Source organism: Trachinotus anak, unplaced genomic scaffold, assembly GCF_046630095.1.
Source record: "Trachinotus anak isolate AG129_WGS33_773 ecotype Australia unplaced genomic scaffold, CSIRO_AGI_Tana_v1 ptg000009l, whole genome shotgun sequence".
Lineage (NCBI taxonomy): Eukaryota > Metazoa > Chordata > Actinopteri > Carangiformes > Carangidae > Trachinotus > Trachinotus anak.
The window spans coordinates 4,983,291-5,000,040 of NW_027273860.1; the positions used below are offsets into that span (position 1 = coordinate 4,983,291).

At 40.0% G+C, this 16,750-nt stretch overlaps 1 protein-coding gene across 1 annotated transcript in view; it reads left to right on the forward strand.

The window, feature by feature from the left end:
* Positions 1–12,705, forward strand: part of tmtopsb (teleost multiple tissue opsin b) — a 28,571-nt gene extending 15,866 nt beyond the window's left edge. The window contains exons 3-4 of the mRNA XM_071484679.1: positions 4,263–4,496; positions 10,869–12,705. Coding sequence (XP_071340780.1) covers positions 4,263–4,496; positions 10,869–11,168 — 534 coding nt within the window. The 3' untranslated portion in view covers positions 11,169–12,705. The remainder of the gene's footprint in view (positions 1–4,262; positions 4,497–10,868) is intronic.
* The last annotated feature ends 4,045 nt before the right edge of the window (positions 12,706–16,750 follow it).

Here is a 16,750-nt window from a genome sequence, read left to right on the forward strand (position 1 = left end):
TATTGGAAGTCTTATCAGGACGCATCTAACATTTCTTCTAACTGTGAAGTTTTACTTTAATGACAGCCTCACTGCGCCTGGAGCTGACACCTTACCTCACTCCTGCCTGTATCTGTCCCTGTGGTTTACACCAATCTTGGTAATCGCTGACTTAAGCAACAACTGTTTTTTTCTTCCTCTCTTGTCCTGTCTCATGTGGGTAAATTTAACCGACCGTTGTGTTTCTGTAAAATGAGGAAGATGCAGTTTTGTCTCATAGACTTTCTTGTATGTTAAGTGACGTACATAATGGAGAAGGAAAAAGAAAATTTTATTGCCAAGATCTGCAATTTGTACTCATACACCACAAAAACTTGTGGCTCTCTGAACACACCTCTGCGACAGCAGCTCTCACAACGTAAATATCTATAATCCATCATGTTTCAGGCTCTCTGTGCACCTCTGGGGAGCCTCAGTCTCTTCCCTTTTCTAAGGTGCAAATTTAATATTCTTGGTGTACTTTTAAACTTTAGTGCAAACTTTGTCTTCTCTGTCCTTCCCGTCAGTATGATGGACAATCAGGCAGTAGACTTTACGCCTATTCTGGTCCTACCACTGATGCATAGGCTGCTTTTTTAATATATTTTTCTATGGACAACTGGACTTGCAGACTGATTTGAAGATTTGCCCTTGATACACTCCAACTCCAACTCCAAACTCCATTTCCATTTTATAGGAATAGTAATAGTAGTATAGAAAAATAATCAATGTAAATATCCATCCATGTAACTTATGTCTTAAATACGTGTGATGATGAAAACGTGCCTCATATTTAGATAGTAAGATATATTGTAAGATGAGGACATTGATACCGCTCTTATGTCTGTACACTGAATATGAGGCTAGAGACAGCAGCTGGTTAGTTTAGCTTAGCACAAATACTTGAAACGGAGGGAAAGAGCTGGCCTGGCTCAAAATCTGCATACCAGCCCTTTAAAGCTCAGTAATTAACACATTATATCATGTTTATTTAATCTGTAAGTGTAAAAATATCTTTGAGCTAAGCTGGTCTTGTTTTCTTCCATTGTGCCTGGATTTAAGTATGAGTTGGAACTGCTCTGTATTTTATTTGTGCCTGATTCATAGGTTGGTTGTATTATAATATCACCTTTTCTTTTTATTTACTCTGTTCTTGGTATATGCCCCGATCCCATTTGCAGCATCACTGATGTCTGGCAAACCAGATGATGGAGCATGTCCTTGATCATGTGACAGTGTCTGGTCCATTACTGACCTGACATTGTCTCATGTCGGAACATATTATAGGTTTTGCCACACCCATCATTCTCTGGCGGTAAGAATGACTCCGGGCCGTGGCTGGTCTGAAATATTCTTAAAACATCCTCGACACCCTCAACTACATCCAGCTGACGCAGCAGCTGTCACCAGGATTGAGAGGGTGCAGTTTGCCTAGAGTAACATGGACAGGATGATTTAGTTCTGTAAGTCACTGTTCTGAGGGTGGCTGCTCAAATATTGAGACAATATGGAAAAGATGGCAGCTCCTCTGCACTTTGGCAGGACTGTCAGGACATATTTCGGGTAAAACACTCTTATATACCTTTTCCACTGCATGGTACCAGCTCAACTCAACTCCAGGATATAATCTGGTGCCTGGTACCTTTTTCTGGTATCACCTCTGCTGCATCGGTTCTTGGATATGGCATCTTTGAATTCATTGCTGAGAGTGACAGGTTTGAGATTGATCCTTGCTTAGAGCCGCAATCATACAACATCACAGTTCTGGTGAAAAAGTAAAGACAACTAATTCTGCAATGGCTTGTCCAGCCCACGTTTCAGGTCTTTGCACTGGAAAATAATAATACATATACAAGAGTTATGTAAATGTGAATATTTGCATTGGCAGACATTCTTGGCAAGTTTTTCTCAAGATCTCAAAAGCTACGAGTTTTATTTTTGGTCCACGAGGAAAACACACAAACAGATGCAGTGCATAGCTTTGATATTGTACATTTGCATGAGTCATATGTGAGCAAAACTGCACTTGATATTTGTTGACTGTTTAAACAGCCACTGGCTACTTTCATGAGAGGAGAGTTGGCATCGGTGACGCTGGGTATGTCTCTTCTCGTAACTCCTGGCTTGGAGTTTGCTGTTGATGCACGAGTCCAAATGATTAAGTTAAACTGGCCCCAAAATCACAGCCTGAATCTCCTCATTCTTCCTCTCTCTGCCTCTATCATCTTTAATTTTAGTTTTTTCTTGGCTTTAAAATGACATTACCACATGTATGAATAATTGGGAGTTTTTGAATGCAGTACTTGTGTTGGCAGAGTAGGATCTGATTGTGTGGGTTTAAATGTCAACTCAGCCTTTGCAGCGCTTGGCAATGAAAATTTATACTTAGGTCTAGTTCAGTTGTCGGGGGAAATCTATCAATAGATTCACTGATCTATCTTTCTTGCCCTCACTCAGGTGCTTGGTCGTGCGTGTGTTCTACAAATGAGTGCGACAGCAGACTGTCTCGCAGTCCAGGTTTTGCAGGCTTGACTACTTAGTAATATATAGATTTTCAGTCATGATGATGATGACTCTCAGCTGTGGAGGGCACCTTGCTCGCTTAGTTACAGTATATTAGAGTCTCTGCTGTTGCTCATCCCCCAAAACATCTGAGGATGTGCTACATAAGAGATGAATTATTCTTTTGTTGATGAGTTTTATATGAATGCAAAACAATTCAAATTTATTGAGGAACACAGGGATGTCTCCTTTGTTATTTTAACTTCACTATTTCAGTTATTAGGGTCAAAAACTATATTATTTTGTATGCATATATACACATCTCCTTTCTACAGAGCTTGATTAAATATTGATGGCATTTATTAGTCTTCTAACACATAGAATCACCGCAGAAAGGAGAGGTATTTATTATTATGATGTGCTGGGGGTGAGACACAGGAATTCTTGCTCTGGTTGTACCACGTTTGTCAAATCGAGGCATTTTGGGGTTGATTTGTGTTAGTCTGATCCCAGCATCAGTGCAGATTCACTGGAGAACCTGCACCAGGGATTTAATGTCCTCCTCCATTTCCCACTTACTGATTTGGGACAGCATGAAATATGGCAAACCATCCAGGTAAATGCACAGAGGAAGGAGGAGTAGATATAGGGTGATGGAGTTGGTGCCAGAATGGGTGAGTCTTCACTTTCTAGGGAAAGGTTAGGAGTTTTCCTGTTGGCTCCTTTACAAGATTTCATTATTCAGAGCCAAAATCTATTAGCTGTGTCCCAAGGCTATTCATCATTGGCTTCAGCACTCTGTGGTGCAGCAATAGTGGCTCCTGATCTGTCAGGTTGCTACAGCAAAACACAGTGATCCTAAGACAGTATTAACAGTGAGTATTAGGAACAATGTGGGGAAAAATCTGAGATTTCAGAGTAAAGTTGTTATGTTTTGAGAAAAAAGTAATAATTTTATAATAATGATTTAATAATTTCTATAATATCAGTATATTTTTATGAGAACAAAGTTTATAGTTTCCCATGGAAAGGCAATCCTTACATATTATAAGTTTATATTTTCAATATAATTTAATTTTAAATGTATATTTTTTAATTTCATAATATGTTTTTCACATAATATTTCTAAAAGCAAGTAATAATATTGCATTAGCTTATATTTTGGCTAATCAATATAATATAATTCCTGTTGTTGTCAGCTTACATCTTAAATTCTCCAATTTTTTTCAAATACTCCAATGTCTTGCTGCAACTAACCATTATTTTCATTATTAATTAATCTGCCAAATGTTTTCTCAATCAATCGTTTGACCTATAAAAAGTAGTAGTAGTCACAGTGAAAATGCGTGTTATAATTTACCACAGCCCATGGAGATGTATTCAGATGTTTTGTTTTGTTCGACCAACAGTCCAATATATCCATGATATACATGACAAAGAAAAGCATGAAATCAGTTTGAAATACATTTTCTATGAATGGATTGATAATTGATTAATTGTTAATAATTATTTGTTTGTTATCTTTCTGCATGCAAGCTAGGACATCAGAGCCCATGTTTTTGTCTTGGTGTGTGCACTTTAGCTGGGGAGCAGTTTGTTGTTGCTTGTAAACTGGCCCCCAGAGAAGAAACTGGGCTCCACAAATTGACGAAACTTGTACCAGCCTTGTTTCTCTCTTCCTCTTTAGTTTACTTTTGTGTTTGTTTCAATGCACTAATAAAGTTTTGCTGCGTTTCCCTCAGGTCCGCAGCGTGAGTTCGGTGGTGACCCGCCGCAGAGAGCAGCGGGTGCTGGTGATGGTGGTCACCATGGTGGTGTGCTACCTGGTCTGCTGGCTGCCGTACGGGGTTGCAGCTCTCCTTGCGACCTTTGGGCCCCGCGACCTTTTAACTCCAGAGGCGAGCATCACACCATCACTGCTGGCCAAGTTCTCCACCGTCATCAACCCTTTTATCTACATATTCATGAACAAACAGGTGAGGTGTTCTGGTTTTACTGCCTGCTTCTTCTTTCATCACCATCTCTCTGCCGTGCATGTTCATGTGTCTCCTGCCTGTTTTCTCATTGTAACACATTCAGGATGAGAGAGAGATGACAGTCAGCAAAGCAACCTCTCTATGTAAATATAAATCTGTCATAATCTCTGGTATGTTCCTTACATTTTACCATCTAATTACAGGGCAGACACACACAGTCATGTTTTGGTTATGACGACTGATTAGTCCAAGTTAGACCCAGGAGTTAGAGCCAAGTCTGATCCAGTTGCTGTGGTCTGGACAGTTGGGAGATGCATGTGTTGTTTCCTGTAGCTCACATTAGCTCAGCTGCTTGAAACACTTGCTCAGCGGGGGACAGATGTCCCAGGGATCCACAGATACTGTCTCGCCAACTTTATCAGTAATGCCAAACTTTATCCAGGACAGCGGGGAATCAGCATGAGCCTGAGATAGTTAGCTAAACTGTGCAGCCGACAGACAACAACGCTGCAGTGTTCACCAGCATCAACACTGAGCACAGAAAGCCACACTGGGACTTATTTCCTCCTTGGCAAGGAGATGCATTCATTTTATAATTCATGTATAATTAAGACACTCTATTGTAGCAGATGTGTTTATTAATGCATTTGTCAACAACTAGAACTCCAGTTGGCAACCACAAGTGGACGCCTCTGTACATTATTAAACACTTAAAGGAGCTATACTGTAGCTTCCAGGCTGCCCTGAAGAAGTAGCGCTGCTCAGAGGGTGTATTTTTGCCTTTTATATTGTAAATGCAAAAACTGGTCACAACTGGTAAGTAAACAGCTGTTGATGCTAACGTTGGCTATGTAGCAATATCAAAACTTACATATAGCTCCTTTAAAGATTTTGTTATATCTGCTTACAACTACATTATAGTTTGTTAAAAAAAACATTTATTTGATATATATATAAATAAATATATATTATATATAGTGCTGAAATATACTAAACTAAACTAAACTAAACTCAACTGTTGTAGAGTCAGGTGTTCACTGTCGTACAGTCTAATTATCTGCTCTCCCTTATTTAAGTCCAAGCGTCAGACACCCGGAGCAGTAATTGAAGTTATATGAGATTCACACCCTGGGGAAGTTAATGTAGGTACCAGCAGACCCCCACTCTCCATCTGCCAGCTCCTCATTTACACCTTTCAGACACACACTCCAGCTATTCAGCTGCCAGCACACATGCACTCACACGAAGACACATGCAAACAAACGTGCAGATTAAAGACAGAGGCGTGATTATATTATCATGGCGTCAAAGCCATAACATCGTCAATGCATAACACCCCCCGCTCCCACCCACTGTGAGGTCGTGATACTCATCACTGTTATTCAAGGACACTGCTCAGAGAGAAAAAAACAAAGCACTTATGAAAGAGGAAGTAATCTAGTTGATGCCACTGGCGGTCCAAAGGCCAACAGAGCAAACTTCAGTGTGGTTTGTGCAGCATTTAACCATCAATAAATCATTACCGCAGTCATTAGCAGATTAGTATAATAGCTGTGAACAAATACGAAGACAGCTTATGTGTGACTCCTCACTGCTATGTACATGTGTCATGTAGGACCCTTTTTCCCTCTCAAGGTAAAACAAAGCCTTTCCACTTCTACTCTTTGACCAACTCTTTAATCTGCTTTTACCTGCACAGATGATGTTGGGTGACTTCTCCTGAAAGAACAGAAAGTTTTATCAGCTCGTATTCCTGCACTTGACAAAGACAGAGTGGCGTTAGACAGTGACAGAGATGTGTCCCTCTGCTCATGCCACAGGAAAGTAGTGGAAGTTAATTAGATTATGTCTTGTATGCAGTTGTCTTAAGAAAACAAAACCCAGTTTTCCTCTTCCTTGCGAGCATGAGGGAATCATACCGTGAAGTGATCATTTTGGGAGAATAGGACATAGCAGAGAATAAGCAAAGCAGAGCTTTAACTGTAAATGATATGAGAGTATTTCTTTCAGTGATACAAAGCACATCATTTTGCATTACTGCCGTCATCTCACCTGCTTGGCTCCAAACTGAGGCAAATCATCTGGTAAAACACATCCACGACCACAGGAACCAGACCCTTTAAAAGCAAGTTTTAAAAACCAACAGCCAACACCATCCATTTGTATTGTTGCAAGGTGTTTGTATAACTGTATTTCACTCAGACCCTGTCATATCTTTTTGTGAATTTAACTATCATAGTGTCCCCATAGCATTTTATTTGTGTTGTTCTGTCATGGAAAGAGGATGAGAGAGGAAACGGGAGGCAGGAGGAAAGCAGTGAATGGAGGAAAGTAAAGAGAAACTGAAAAAGAAAGAAAGGAAGCAAGGTCGGAGGGAAGTTAAGGAGAGGAAAGACAAAGACGATGGAGGGTGAGGGGAGTGAAAGAAAGAAAATATAATGAAGAGCAAGAAGAAAAAGATAGAAAGCTAGAAAAAAAAGGGACAGTAGAAGGAAGAGGTGCTGAAGAGAGCAGGAAAAGACAGAAAGCAGGAAAAACTAATTTGATAGGGATTGGAGGAAGATTGAAAGGACAACAGACATCTAGTAAAAGTGGTAATGCACTGAGGGAAGGACACAAAGATGAAAGACAGGTAGGAAAAAGAAAGGTGACAGGTGGGAGGAGGAGGGAGTAAGTTATTTTTCATCTCCAAAAGGTAACGTAGCTTTGATTTTGATTAGCATGTGATGCTACTATCAGGGAACGTCACACCGTGGCGGTGACCTTTCCTTCTTCTCTCAAACATTCACACACTCTTTTATCTGTCTCTGTCTCTTTTTATCTGCTTCTACCTGCGTCTGTCTCCCGGGTCTTTTTTTTTTTTCCATTGGACTGACTGACTGTCACTTTTGAGCTTGTGAGACATTTAACTCTCTTTGAAGGCTGACTTGTTACGACAGCGCTGTGTCTTGTAGTGCCAGAGTGAAGTTTTTTGAGGGGGTGCATGTGTGTGTGTGTGTGTGTGTGTGTGTGTGTGTGTGTGTGTGTGTGTGTGTGTGTGTGTGTGTGTGTGTGTGTGTGTGTGTGATGATTACGTTGCTAAATGAACTTTCGGGGTCCACAGATAAACGCTCTGGAGGCCGCGCTGTGTGGCGCTTTCAGTCTTCAGTTCCTCCCAGCCCATAACTATGGCAGCAGTGTGTTGAGGCGAGTTGAAGACTTCAAGCGCTGTGCAGATTCACGCCCTGGAACTGAGCTGAGCAATTACACCGTCGCAGAAGTTAACGCTTTTCTTCTTCTAATAGAAACAACAAAGAAATGTTGTTTTGTCATAAAATGTTGTAAAATTATCTTCAATTTCAGCAAAATAAAATGTGAATCATTGCATGATGTTTCCATCTGTTGCCTATTATGTAACTATATTCCTGACAGTGTGACAAAAATCAAGGGTGTAAAGTAACTAAATACATTTACTAAAGTACTTTACTTAATTTTAGTGCCAGAGTACTTCCATTTTATACTACTTAATACTTCTATTCCAATATCTGGCAGCTATAGTTCCCAGATACCTTCCAGATTCAGATTATTAATATAGAATATAAAGAAAAAAATATAACAAAATATAACACTTTCTGTTAACTGGGACATTATTTCTTTCAAGTCACATAAATTCAACTGTTTTATTTATTTATTTATTTATTTATTATTCTTTTAAGAGCATGCATATCTCCCAGACTTTCTCACCACAAGGATCTAAAAAAAATGTGTTTCTCGACTTGAAAATGAAGTCGCGTCAGTCGCTCCTCACCGGTTGCAACCACTTCAACCGTACAATCAAAGAGATTTTCCTTTATTTTATTTTCAGAGGCTTGAAGAGTTGCAGTAATACATGACAAAAATGACAAAAAAAACAGAGGAAAGCTGAGAAAAATAAACATAACTTTTTTTTTTGTAACTCCTCTGTTATAAAGTCTTTCTTCTTTTTCTTGGCCTGACAAAGCTCAAATTTGAAAGTACTGAGTCTAAATCATACTGCTACCAGCTGTTAACAATCCCAGCATGTGTGACTTCTCTGTGGTCTTTCTATCAGCCACTATGGTGATAGAGGAGGTGTTGACACGCAGCAGGAGTCCTTTTTCTGGATTTGAACGGGGGCTGTCGCACCCCTGACACCTCTGCTGCTTTTGTTCTTTTATTGTCTGGGCTTTCTGGTGGAGCGAAGGCCTGCAGCACTTGAGTGGCAGCGCGATGTGAAAGCTTTGTCTACAGTAAATGAAGTAGCAACAGTGTGAATTCATAGTCGAATTCAGAAAATCTGTTACCAGCAGCTTTTTATTACATCTTCCCTTTTCCAATACACCGACCTTTCTCCTTCAGCAAAGACTAAGAGTTTTTACTTTCAAAGAAGAAAGGAAGAATTCCTTATGTCTGTGTGAGATGAAAAAAATGTATTATGTATGCCCATATTATTACACAAAACAAACGTATCAGAGTTTTATCATAGAGCTGTTTGCCTTAAAGACACACACACACACACACACACACACACACACACACACACACACACACACTTGCAGTGGCAGGTGAGGATTCGGTCACTCCTCAGTCTTAAGATCCAATCTGTGCCTGATTTCAGCTGTAATCCCTCATGACATCAGTTTGTCCTTTTCCTCCATCCCTTTTATTTTTTGTTTTTTCTTTGTTCACCTCAGACATCCCTTTCTCCTTCACACCTCCCACCCTCACTTTGCACATCTATCCTCTCTGTTTCCATTGGGGGTTTTGCTTTTAAACCAACAGCTTTCTTTTTTTTCCCAGGCACAGCTCTCCAGTAGAATAATACACTGGGATTTGAGACACTGGAAGATTTAAAACGGAGAGCTAATTTTGAAAGCTGCACAATCTCCTCGGGGTAACAGAAATTAATTGGTTCCTATATGATGAATTGTCAGCCAGCTGCTTAAGTATCTCAGTCAAAAAGCACCACAAACTGCTCTCATTTGTCATATCAGTCACTGGTTGTCAGTCTTTTCAAAGGATAAAAACATGCTGGGGGAAAAGTACTCACTGCGATGATGTAATAAGACGCGCGCCTGTTTGATCTGCGGCGCCCTGGGGAAATGTAGTAGACTTTAAGTATACGTGCGGAACTGGAGAGTATACTAAGTACACTACGTTTATCCAGGGGAGCGCGCTGCCTTCTGGACTCCTGACGTGGAGGAGGGGGAGACCTGCAAGGCTGAACTGGATCGAAATGACATCTGTAAATTTGCTGTCATAAGAACTGTATATGTATGACTCTTATATTTTATAATAACTGTTATAACAATCAATATGTTACCACTTTTATTACTTACTTTTGTTACCAATACTACTACCATACCACCATTTGACACCTTCTACTATCTGCTACTATTTTACCAAGTACTACTACTACTACTACTACTACTACTACTACTACTACTACTACTACTACTACTACTACTACTAGTAGTAGTAGTAGTAGTACAAGTCTGCTGCTACTACCTCCTCTGCCTTTTGCATGACAGAAGAGGTTTGATAACTACTGCACTAGTATTGGACAGTGATCGTACTGTCAATTTTCAATCAATTATTTATCTGACTGGGACTTTCGTATCAACCAGACAACACACGTGCTACAAACACTCACAACACAACAAAATACACAAATGCGCTGCAAATATTCACAACGGAAGTGTTTCCAGAGGACACAAAAAAGTGATGGACCTGGCTGCATCACAGCATCGCACTTGTTGTACGATGCTTTGTGACTTTTGAAGTTAAAAGCATTGAACAACAAGTGCATATGGATTTATTTTAATAAGTTTATTTTAATACATCCAGGCAGGTGCGTCACTTTTTTGTGTCCCCTGGAAACACTTCCATTGTGTTAGAATTTGTTGTGTTGTCGGTATTCGCAGCACATGTGTTGTCAAACTGATGAAGAATGTTTTCTGAATTTGCTTGTGTTTTGTCTGTTTTTCATGCATTCTCCAAGTTGCAGTGTGTTGAGCCACTGCAGTCTTACCTGTTCAGTCTCTCACTGCAGTTTCTGCTGCTTTGTCTCTTCACCACTTCAGACCACGTCCCCCGGGGAGATCTCACACTGGCTGCCTTTTATTGGATTCTCCTCAATTAACAGCTCATATCTCTATATTAAATAAAGTCTCCATGTTCACTTATTGCATCTTTCCTGGTTTAACAGTAACAACTTTTACAACAAAGTCGTGTCATGACAAGCTTGGCCATTAGTATCAGCTTGGCTTGTATTAACCCCAATATTACAACCACTGCTGTTATTACCACAGTGCTAATAATGATACAAACTGTGTGTGTGTGTGTGTGTGTGTGTGTGTGTGTGTATGTATGTAGTTCTACAGGTGTTTCAGGGCATTCCTCAGCTGCTCCACGCCCGAGCGAGGCTCCACCTTAAAGACATTATCACGGGCGACCAAGACGTTCCGCACCGTCCGCCAGGAGAAAGATCACCACGTGTCTGCTCCGGCCCCCTCCTCGGCCCTGCCCTCGCCCGCCTCCATCCATGGGTCCTCGCAGGGAGCCAATCACATGGCTCCATCGCCGTCTAATCGAGGCTCCGCCACTCCCCACCACTTCCCCCCTGCTAACAGCCCCAAACCTAAACTGACTCTGGTGGCTCACTACAGGGAATAGGAGCGGAGGAAGGGACGGCAACAGGAGCTGAACATTTCGAGAGGGAGCCATGAGCATGGGCGCAGGTCTCCAGTTAAAGAGATAAATCCTCTTAATCGTAGAAAGTGCGAGCATAAAGTGAGCTCGGTGGGAGTCTTAAATACAAGCTGGGACTTTTAAATCCCAGAACAAGATATCATTGCTCTGTGCAGTCAACCACAGGGCCAGACCACACTCATCCTGCTCACCAGAGGCACTGTATACAAAGCAGAAGGACGATATGACGACTAGGGCTAAACATACTGTAATGCTTGGTGTTAAGGTTACAGACTCCTGCCATTAGAATGTAATTGCTGTAATCACATCCATCGTGTGCGCACAAGAGCACAAAAGCTGCATTAAAGCTCACTTACCTCTGCCTAAAAATGTGCAAAAAGGGGCCACGAGGGATGCATCCAAGAGCAAACATTTAAACTTGCATTAGTTTGTGTAGTTTTTTTCTTGGTGCAGGGAAAAGGGCACCAGTTTACTCCATGCACCAGGATGATTCATTTCAGTTTATTTTGTGGGAAAAGGTCAGGGCTTCGAGGTCAGAACACCACCCACACAGAGAGGCTGATTACAAAATGAGATGATGCTGTTAATTAATGATTGCATTTACAAAAAAAAAAAGCTTGAAAATAAGTTGCATTGTGGGTAATTACTCATGGTGCGAGAGCTCTGGTCGCAAAACATAGTGGTTAAAAAGGACAAAATCATATTTGAGGAAAAAAATACATTTAATGTACCTTTTGGAATAAAAAAAAAAAAAAACAATCCCAAAAACCTTTATTTGCGTGGAGTCAGATGTGTATATTTTTGGAAGATTTGTTAATGAATGTGCAGTGTTATTGGGGGGGGGGGGGGGGGGGTTTAGGCCGGTATTAGCATGTTAGCGACGGACACGGAAATAAGCACGATTGCACTTTACTGATTCAGACCAACCATGTGGAGTGGAAGACGTGAAATTGCATCGGCTCTGCCCCCAGTAATTCAATAAAAACAATTTTTAAAAATCCACATAAATAGGTCAGGCATTTTTATTTATTTATTTATTTTTTTCTGTATTGATGAGGTATTTTTGTTACACAACTAAATAATGTGATTTCTTGATCAAAGGAATAATTCAGGAACATTTTGGAGAAGCACAATTTTCTTTGGTGGAGATTTCATGAACTTGTTTGGTGATGTTTTTTTTTTATTTATTTATTTTGTAAACGGCAATCAGCTTGAGTGTGTAGCTGCTGTTAGCGGGATTATTCTTTCTTGTTTCCCCTAACGATAATTGGGTTGTAGAAGGCGGCAAGCATTTTTTCCTGACCCTGTTTCCATGCCTGATATCAGAGGATTTGATACAGTGTTAAAAGATTTGTTGAATAATTTTATGCAATTTAGAACTGAGCAGTTGTTTTTTTTTTTTATTATGCCTTTATTTACTCTTTGCTGCATAAAAGGCCCTCTGCCGTCAAAGCTGGGACTCTTTTGAAAGCCATTAAAAGGATATTTCATCATTTTCTGAGCGACGTGTAAAAGAGATTTCAGTGTGTTGAGATGTCTGGAGGTTTCTGTAGCTGCTGTTTTCCCTCTGTTTAGTGGAAAAGTGGTTTTGTGTTTTCCTTATGTAACATAAATGAAATCATGTCACAAGCAGATTTGGATTTCTCAATATTTTGCTTTTCACTTCACCCAAAGTGTGCGTCTGTCTGTGTGCGTGTCTTCGTTCAGAAACTGGAGCTCAGCGTCACTTCCTCTCGTTCTCTTTCCCCTTAGTCGTATTCACGTGTTGATTAATCCATGAATTATTAACAGAGGCGTTGTTTACAGGGAGGGAGGCAGATTAACGTTCTAAATTACAGCCTTCATCTCAGGCTGCAAATACGCAGGAAAAAAGTCAATAATATGTGTCTCTATACACATCCGGGCAGCAGCTCACAGTAGACTGTGCTGAGTATTAATTATTATCTTCTGGGTGTTCAAGTCTTTGAGGGATCAGCTGTTGAAGTTTTTGCAGCAGATTAAAGTATGGAAACGACTCCTGCTGCGCCTCCTCCGTCCATCTTTATGCTCAGTATGTGCCAAGCTTTTAAAATACAAATTGATTTCTTCTCAAACATTACACGAGACAAGCTCATGCAGACACGCACAGTGGGGTTTGTGCACATTTTGTCCCAGTCCCCTTAATTGGTTAGTACACAATGACAGCGACTAATTCAGTGCTCAGCGTTTTTTTGGCAATTTTTACTGATTTTAACATTTTGTTCTCCGACTGCAAGGTAATGAGTAGAAAACCCTGTTCACATTACAGTTTATTCCACCAGGGCTGTGTGATCACATGCATTTGACTGTCCAACTTGATCAGTCCCATCAACACTGCATGAATTTACAGCATAAGTTTATCCATGCTAAATAGTTTCTTTCATCAGAATAAACAGCACAGTGATCTAAATGCAACATTTGTTCACACATTTTTCTTCTTATTTTTTCTTATCAACAAGTGATTATTATCTGAGCCTGATGGGTCTTATTCCTCTGTGCCATAAAACTCCAGTGTTAAAAAAAACTATTAAAAACACATCAGTGAGCCACAATGTGACAGGTTCCTTCATTATCATGAACACACACACACACACACACACACACACACACACACACACACAGACTACATTTTATTTGCACTGAATTCCACCTACAATTTCTTCTTTTTAGAATCACAATTAAAGTTTCCTTATTTAAACAAAGAACCTATAGCAGCATTGAAAACTGCTGCATGTTCTGTAATTGGAGTGAACTAACCCTTTAAAGGCATTTCTTGAATGTCTCACACAAATCTATGAGATCAGTCCCGCTTTGTGCAGGTACTTGTGTCTGTGTTTGTGTGTTTATGTGTGTGTGGATGTGTCTGTCTGGGGTGCACTTTGTGTATTAACACTAAAGGTTGAACCAGCCGTGCCCTTATCACTCGCAGAGACGCAGCTTATGTAATCAAAGAGATTAAATATGAACTGATTATCAGTTCCAGACATCTGAAACTAACTGCAGTGCCCTTTATATCGTATTGTATGATAAAGTTTTTACTGTTGGGATGGAATGTCAGGAAGCAGTGTTCATATTTTAATCAAATTATACTACTGAGCAGTTGCAGGCAGTAAACGTTACAAATTGCAGTAGCAGGCATAACGCTGCTCCGCTCACACTGGTTATATAATGTTTTGCATTTCAAGGTTAGATTTTTAACTAATTAACTCATGGTTTTCACACTGGATTTACACTTTCAGATCTCACTGTAGTCCTTTAACTTTAGAGGAAATTCTTAAATTACATTAAAAAAAGTAAACCTGCCAAATTTGATGTCACAGCGCCACACAAAATGAAACCCTGTGATCTTCTTTCTCAGTGTCAGACATTCGCCAAACATGCCTGCTGGCTGTGTTCATGTTTCTGGTTTAAATACATTAATACTTGCCCTATTTGTGGGTCCTTACTTGTTTACCAGTTTGTGTGTTTTTTGAAGCACGGCCAAGTTTAATTTGTGCAGAAAAGGATTTTGTCCTTGGATCCCTCTCCCCCCAAGAGATCCAGTTGATGAAGTAACATAGGGTGAGTTCAGAGCAGCGTAATTATTTACATGGGAATTAACGTTTTCGGTGTTAGGGGTAGCAGCCTCCAGGATAGCCTCTTTTTAATAATGAAGCTGCACACATTTCTTTCTTTTCAGCACTAAGTGGAAACTTGGATACATGACACAATGAGATCATCAGTAGGGGCCTGCAAATCTTTGCCCTGAGGCTGCAAATCACGCAAACCCAGCCTTGATTTGAACCTATTATTCTCCTCTGAAACCTTTTTATTATTTTACCCCTAAAGGACAATATTAACTAAGGTGGGTCCTGCATTAGGACCTTATGTTGTAGCCCTGTATCATTGAGATCCAAATTAAAAAACTGTGAAAATATTCCTTTTTTTAATCAAGCTAACTACCAGCAAAAGAGCCTAATGGCAGGTATGTACTATAGAATGAAACTGCAACAGTTTTTTTTGTTTGTTTGTTTGTTTTTTACTTTTTGCACTAAGTGGAAACTTAGAGGTAATAGGATAAATAAACAATGAGATCATCAGTAGGGGCCTGCAAATCTTTGCCCTGAGGTTGCAAATCATGCTAACCCAGCCATTATTTGAACCTATTGTTCTCCTCTGAAACCTTTTTATTATTTTAATGTCACGTCAGTTTCCAAAATGTCACCAACCATAATTTTTATACATGGGAAAGAAAAAAAAAACCAAGTAACATATTCAGTCCTCTTAATTGACAATCAAGTGATAAATAATCAATTTTGATGTTCCCCATAGACAATTTTAAATGAGAGTTTTTCAGTTTCCCTGGACTATTAATTTTTGCAGCAAATGTAGATAAACACTGGTCCACACAAACACACACTAAAGATGAGTCAGAAAAGATAAATGAGTTAATTTCCAGCGTCCTCTTACTGAAAACACTTAGCAAAGCAGGAACTATAGGAAAACACCTCCATTATTAACAATTGTTTGACATGTCCTTAGCGTGTCCCTCCTCTGACTCCGTCGTAAATTGGATTGATTGTATCTCCACTAAATCACTACATAAATCCTCATTAGCAGCCTGATAAAGAGAGGAGGGAGATTCATATTGGTTTTTAGAATCGTTATTTTGTCAGGATGAATGTCCATGTTGGCTCGAGTGAAATCTGCAGGAAGGAAGATGGTAAAAAAACAAAACGCAGTGGTCACAGAAACAAACTGAAAATGAATTATTTATTTCAGTTTATTTGTTCGAACACTTATTCTGGACAAAAAAATAAGATCATCTTTCAAGAGATCCATAGTCTTGAGAAAGTCTTCCTTTTTTTTTTTTTTAACTCTGTGGAAACCACAAGATGACTCTGTCCACTGGAAAAAGACATAACGTCCTTTATTTTGCTGAGTCTTTTGAAAATCTTTTGTGCATGGAGTGCACTGAAGGACGGTTTCCTTTGGGCCCTCATTGAGGTCAGGTGTGGCAGCGCAATCACTCAGGTGCTCACTGTGTAGCAGCTGCTGCCAGTTGGAGTGAGTGGAGTCCATCAAGTGAGTCCAATAGAAGGTGTGTATGTGTGTGTGGGGGGGGTTGGACTGGGTGTTTGATTTGTTCGCTTTTACTCTCCTGTGCTTTTAAGCTGAGATAGTAGTTGAATTAAAAAGGAGAAATTAAGTTAAAGCTGTGACAGAAATAACCATTTAAATTTGTTTTCTGTTGACTGAATCCCCCCCTTCCCTCTAGCTAATGTGGTATATTCCAAAAGAGTATTTAAACTGAGACAGTAGCAGGGTTTTCGCTTTGGGCAGGGGGACCTCTAACACCTTGTCTCAAAGGAATTTTAAATCGAAAGCAAATGGACTTGGTAATTTGTCTAGGAAAAGACTCCATCCCCTGCCTATATGGACTCCCCAAAATCCATAAAGAAGGGGCACCGCTCAGTCCCATTGTCAGCAGCATAAACTCGGTCATGTACAACATAGCCAAACACATAGCCAATATCCTGGCACCTTTG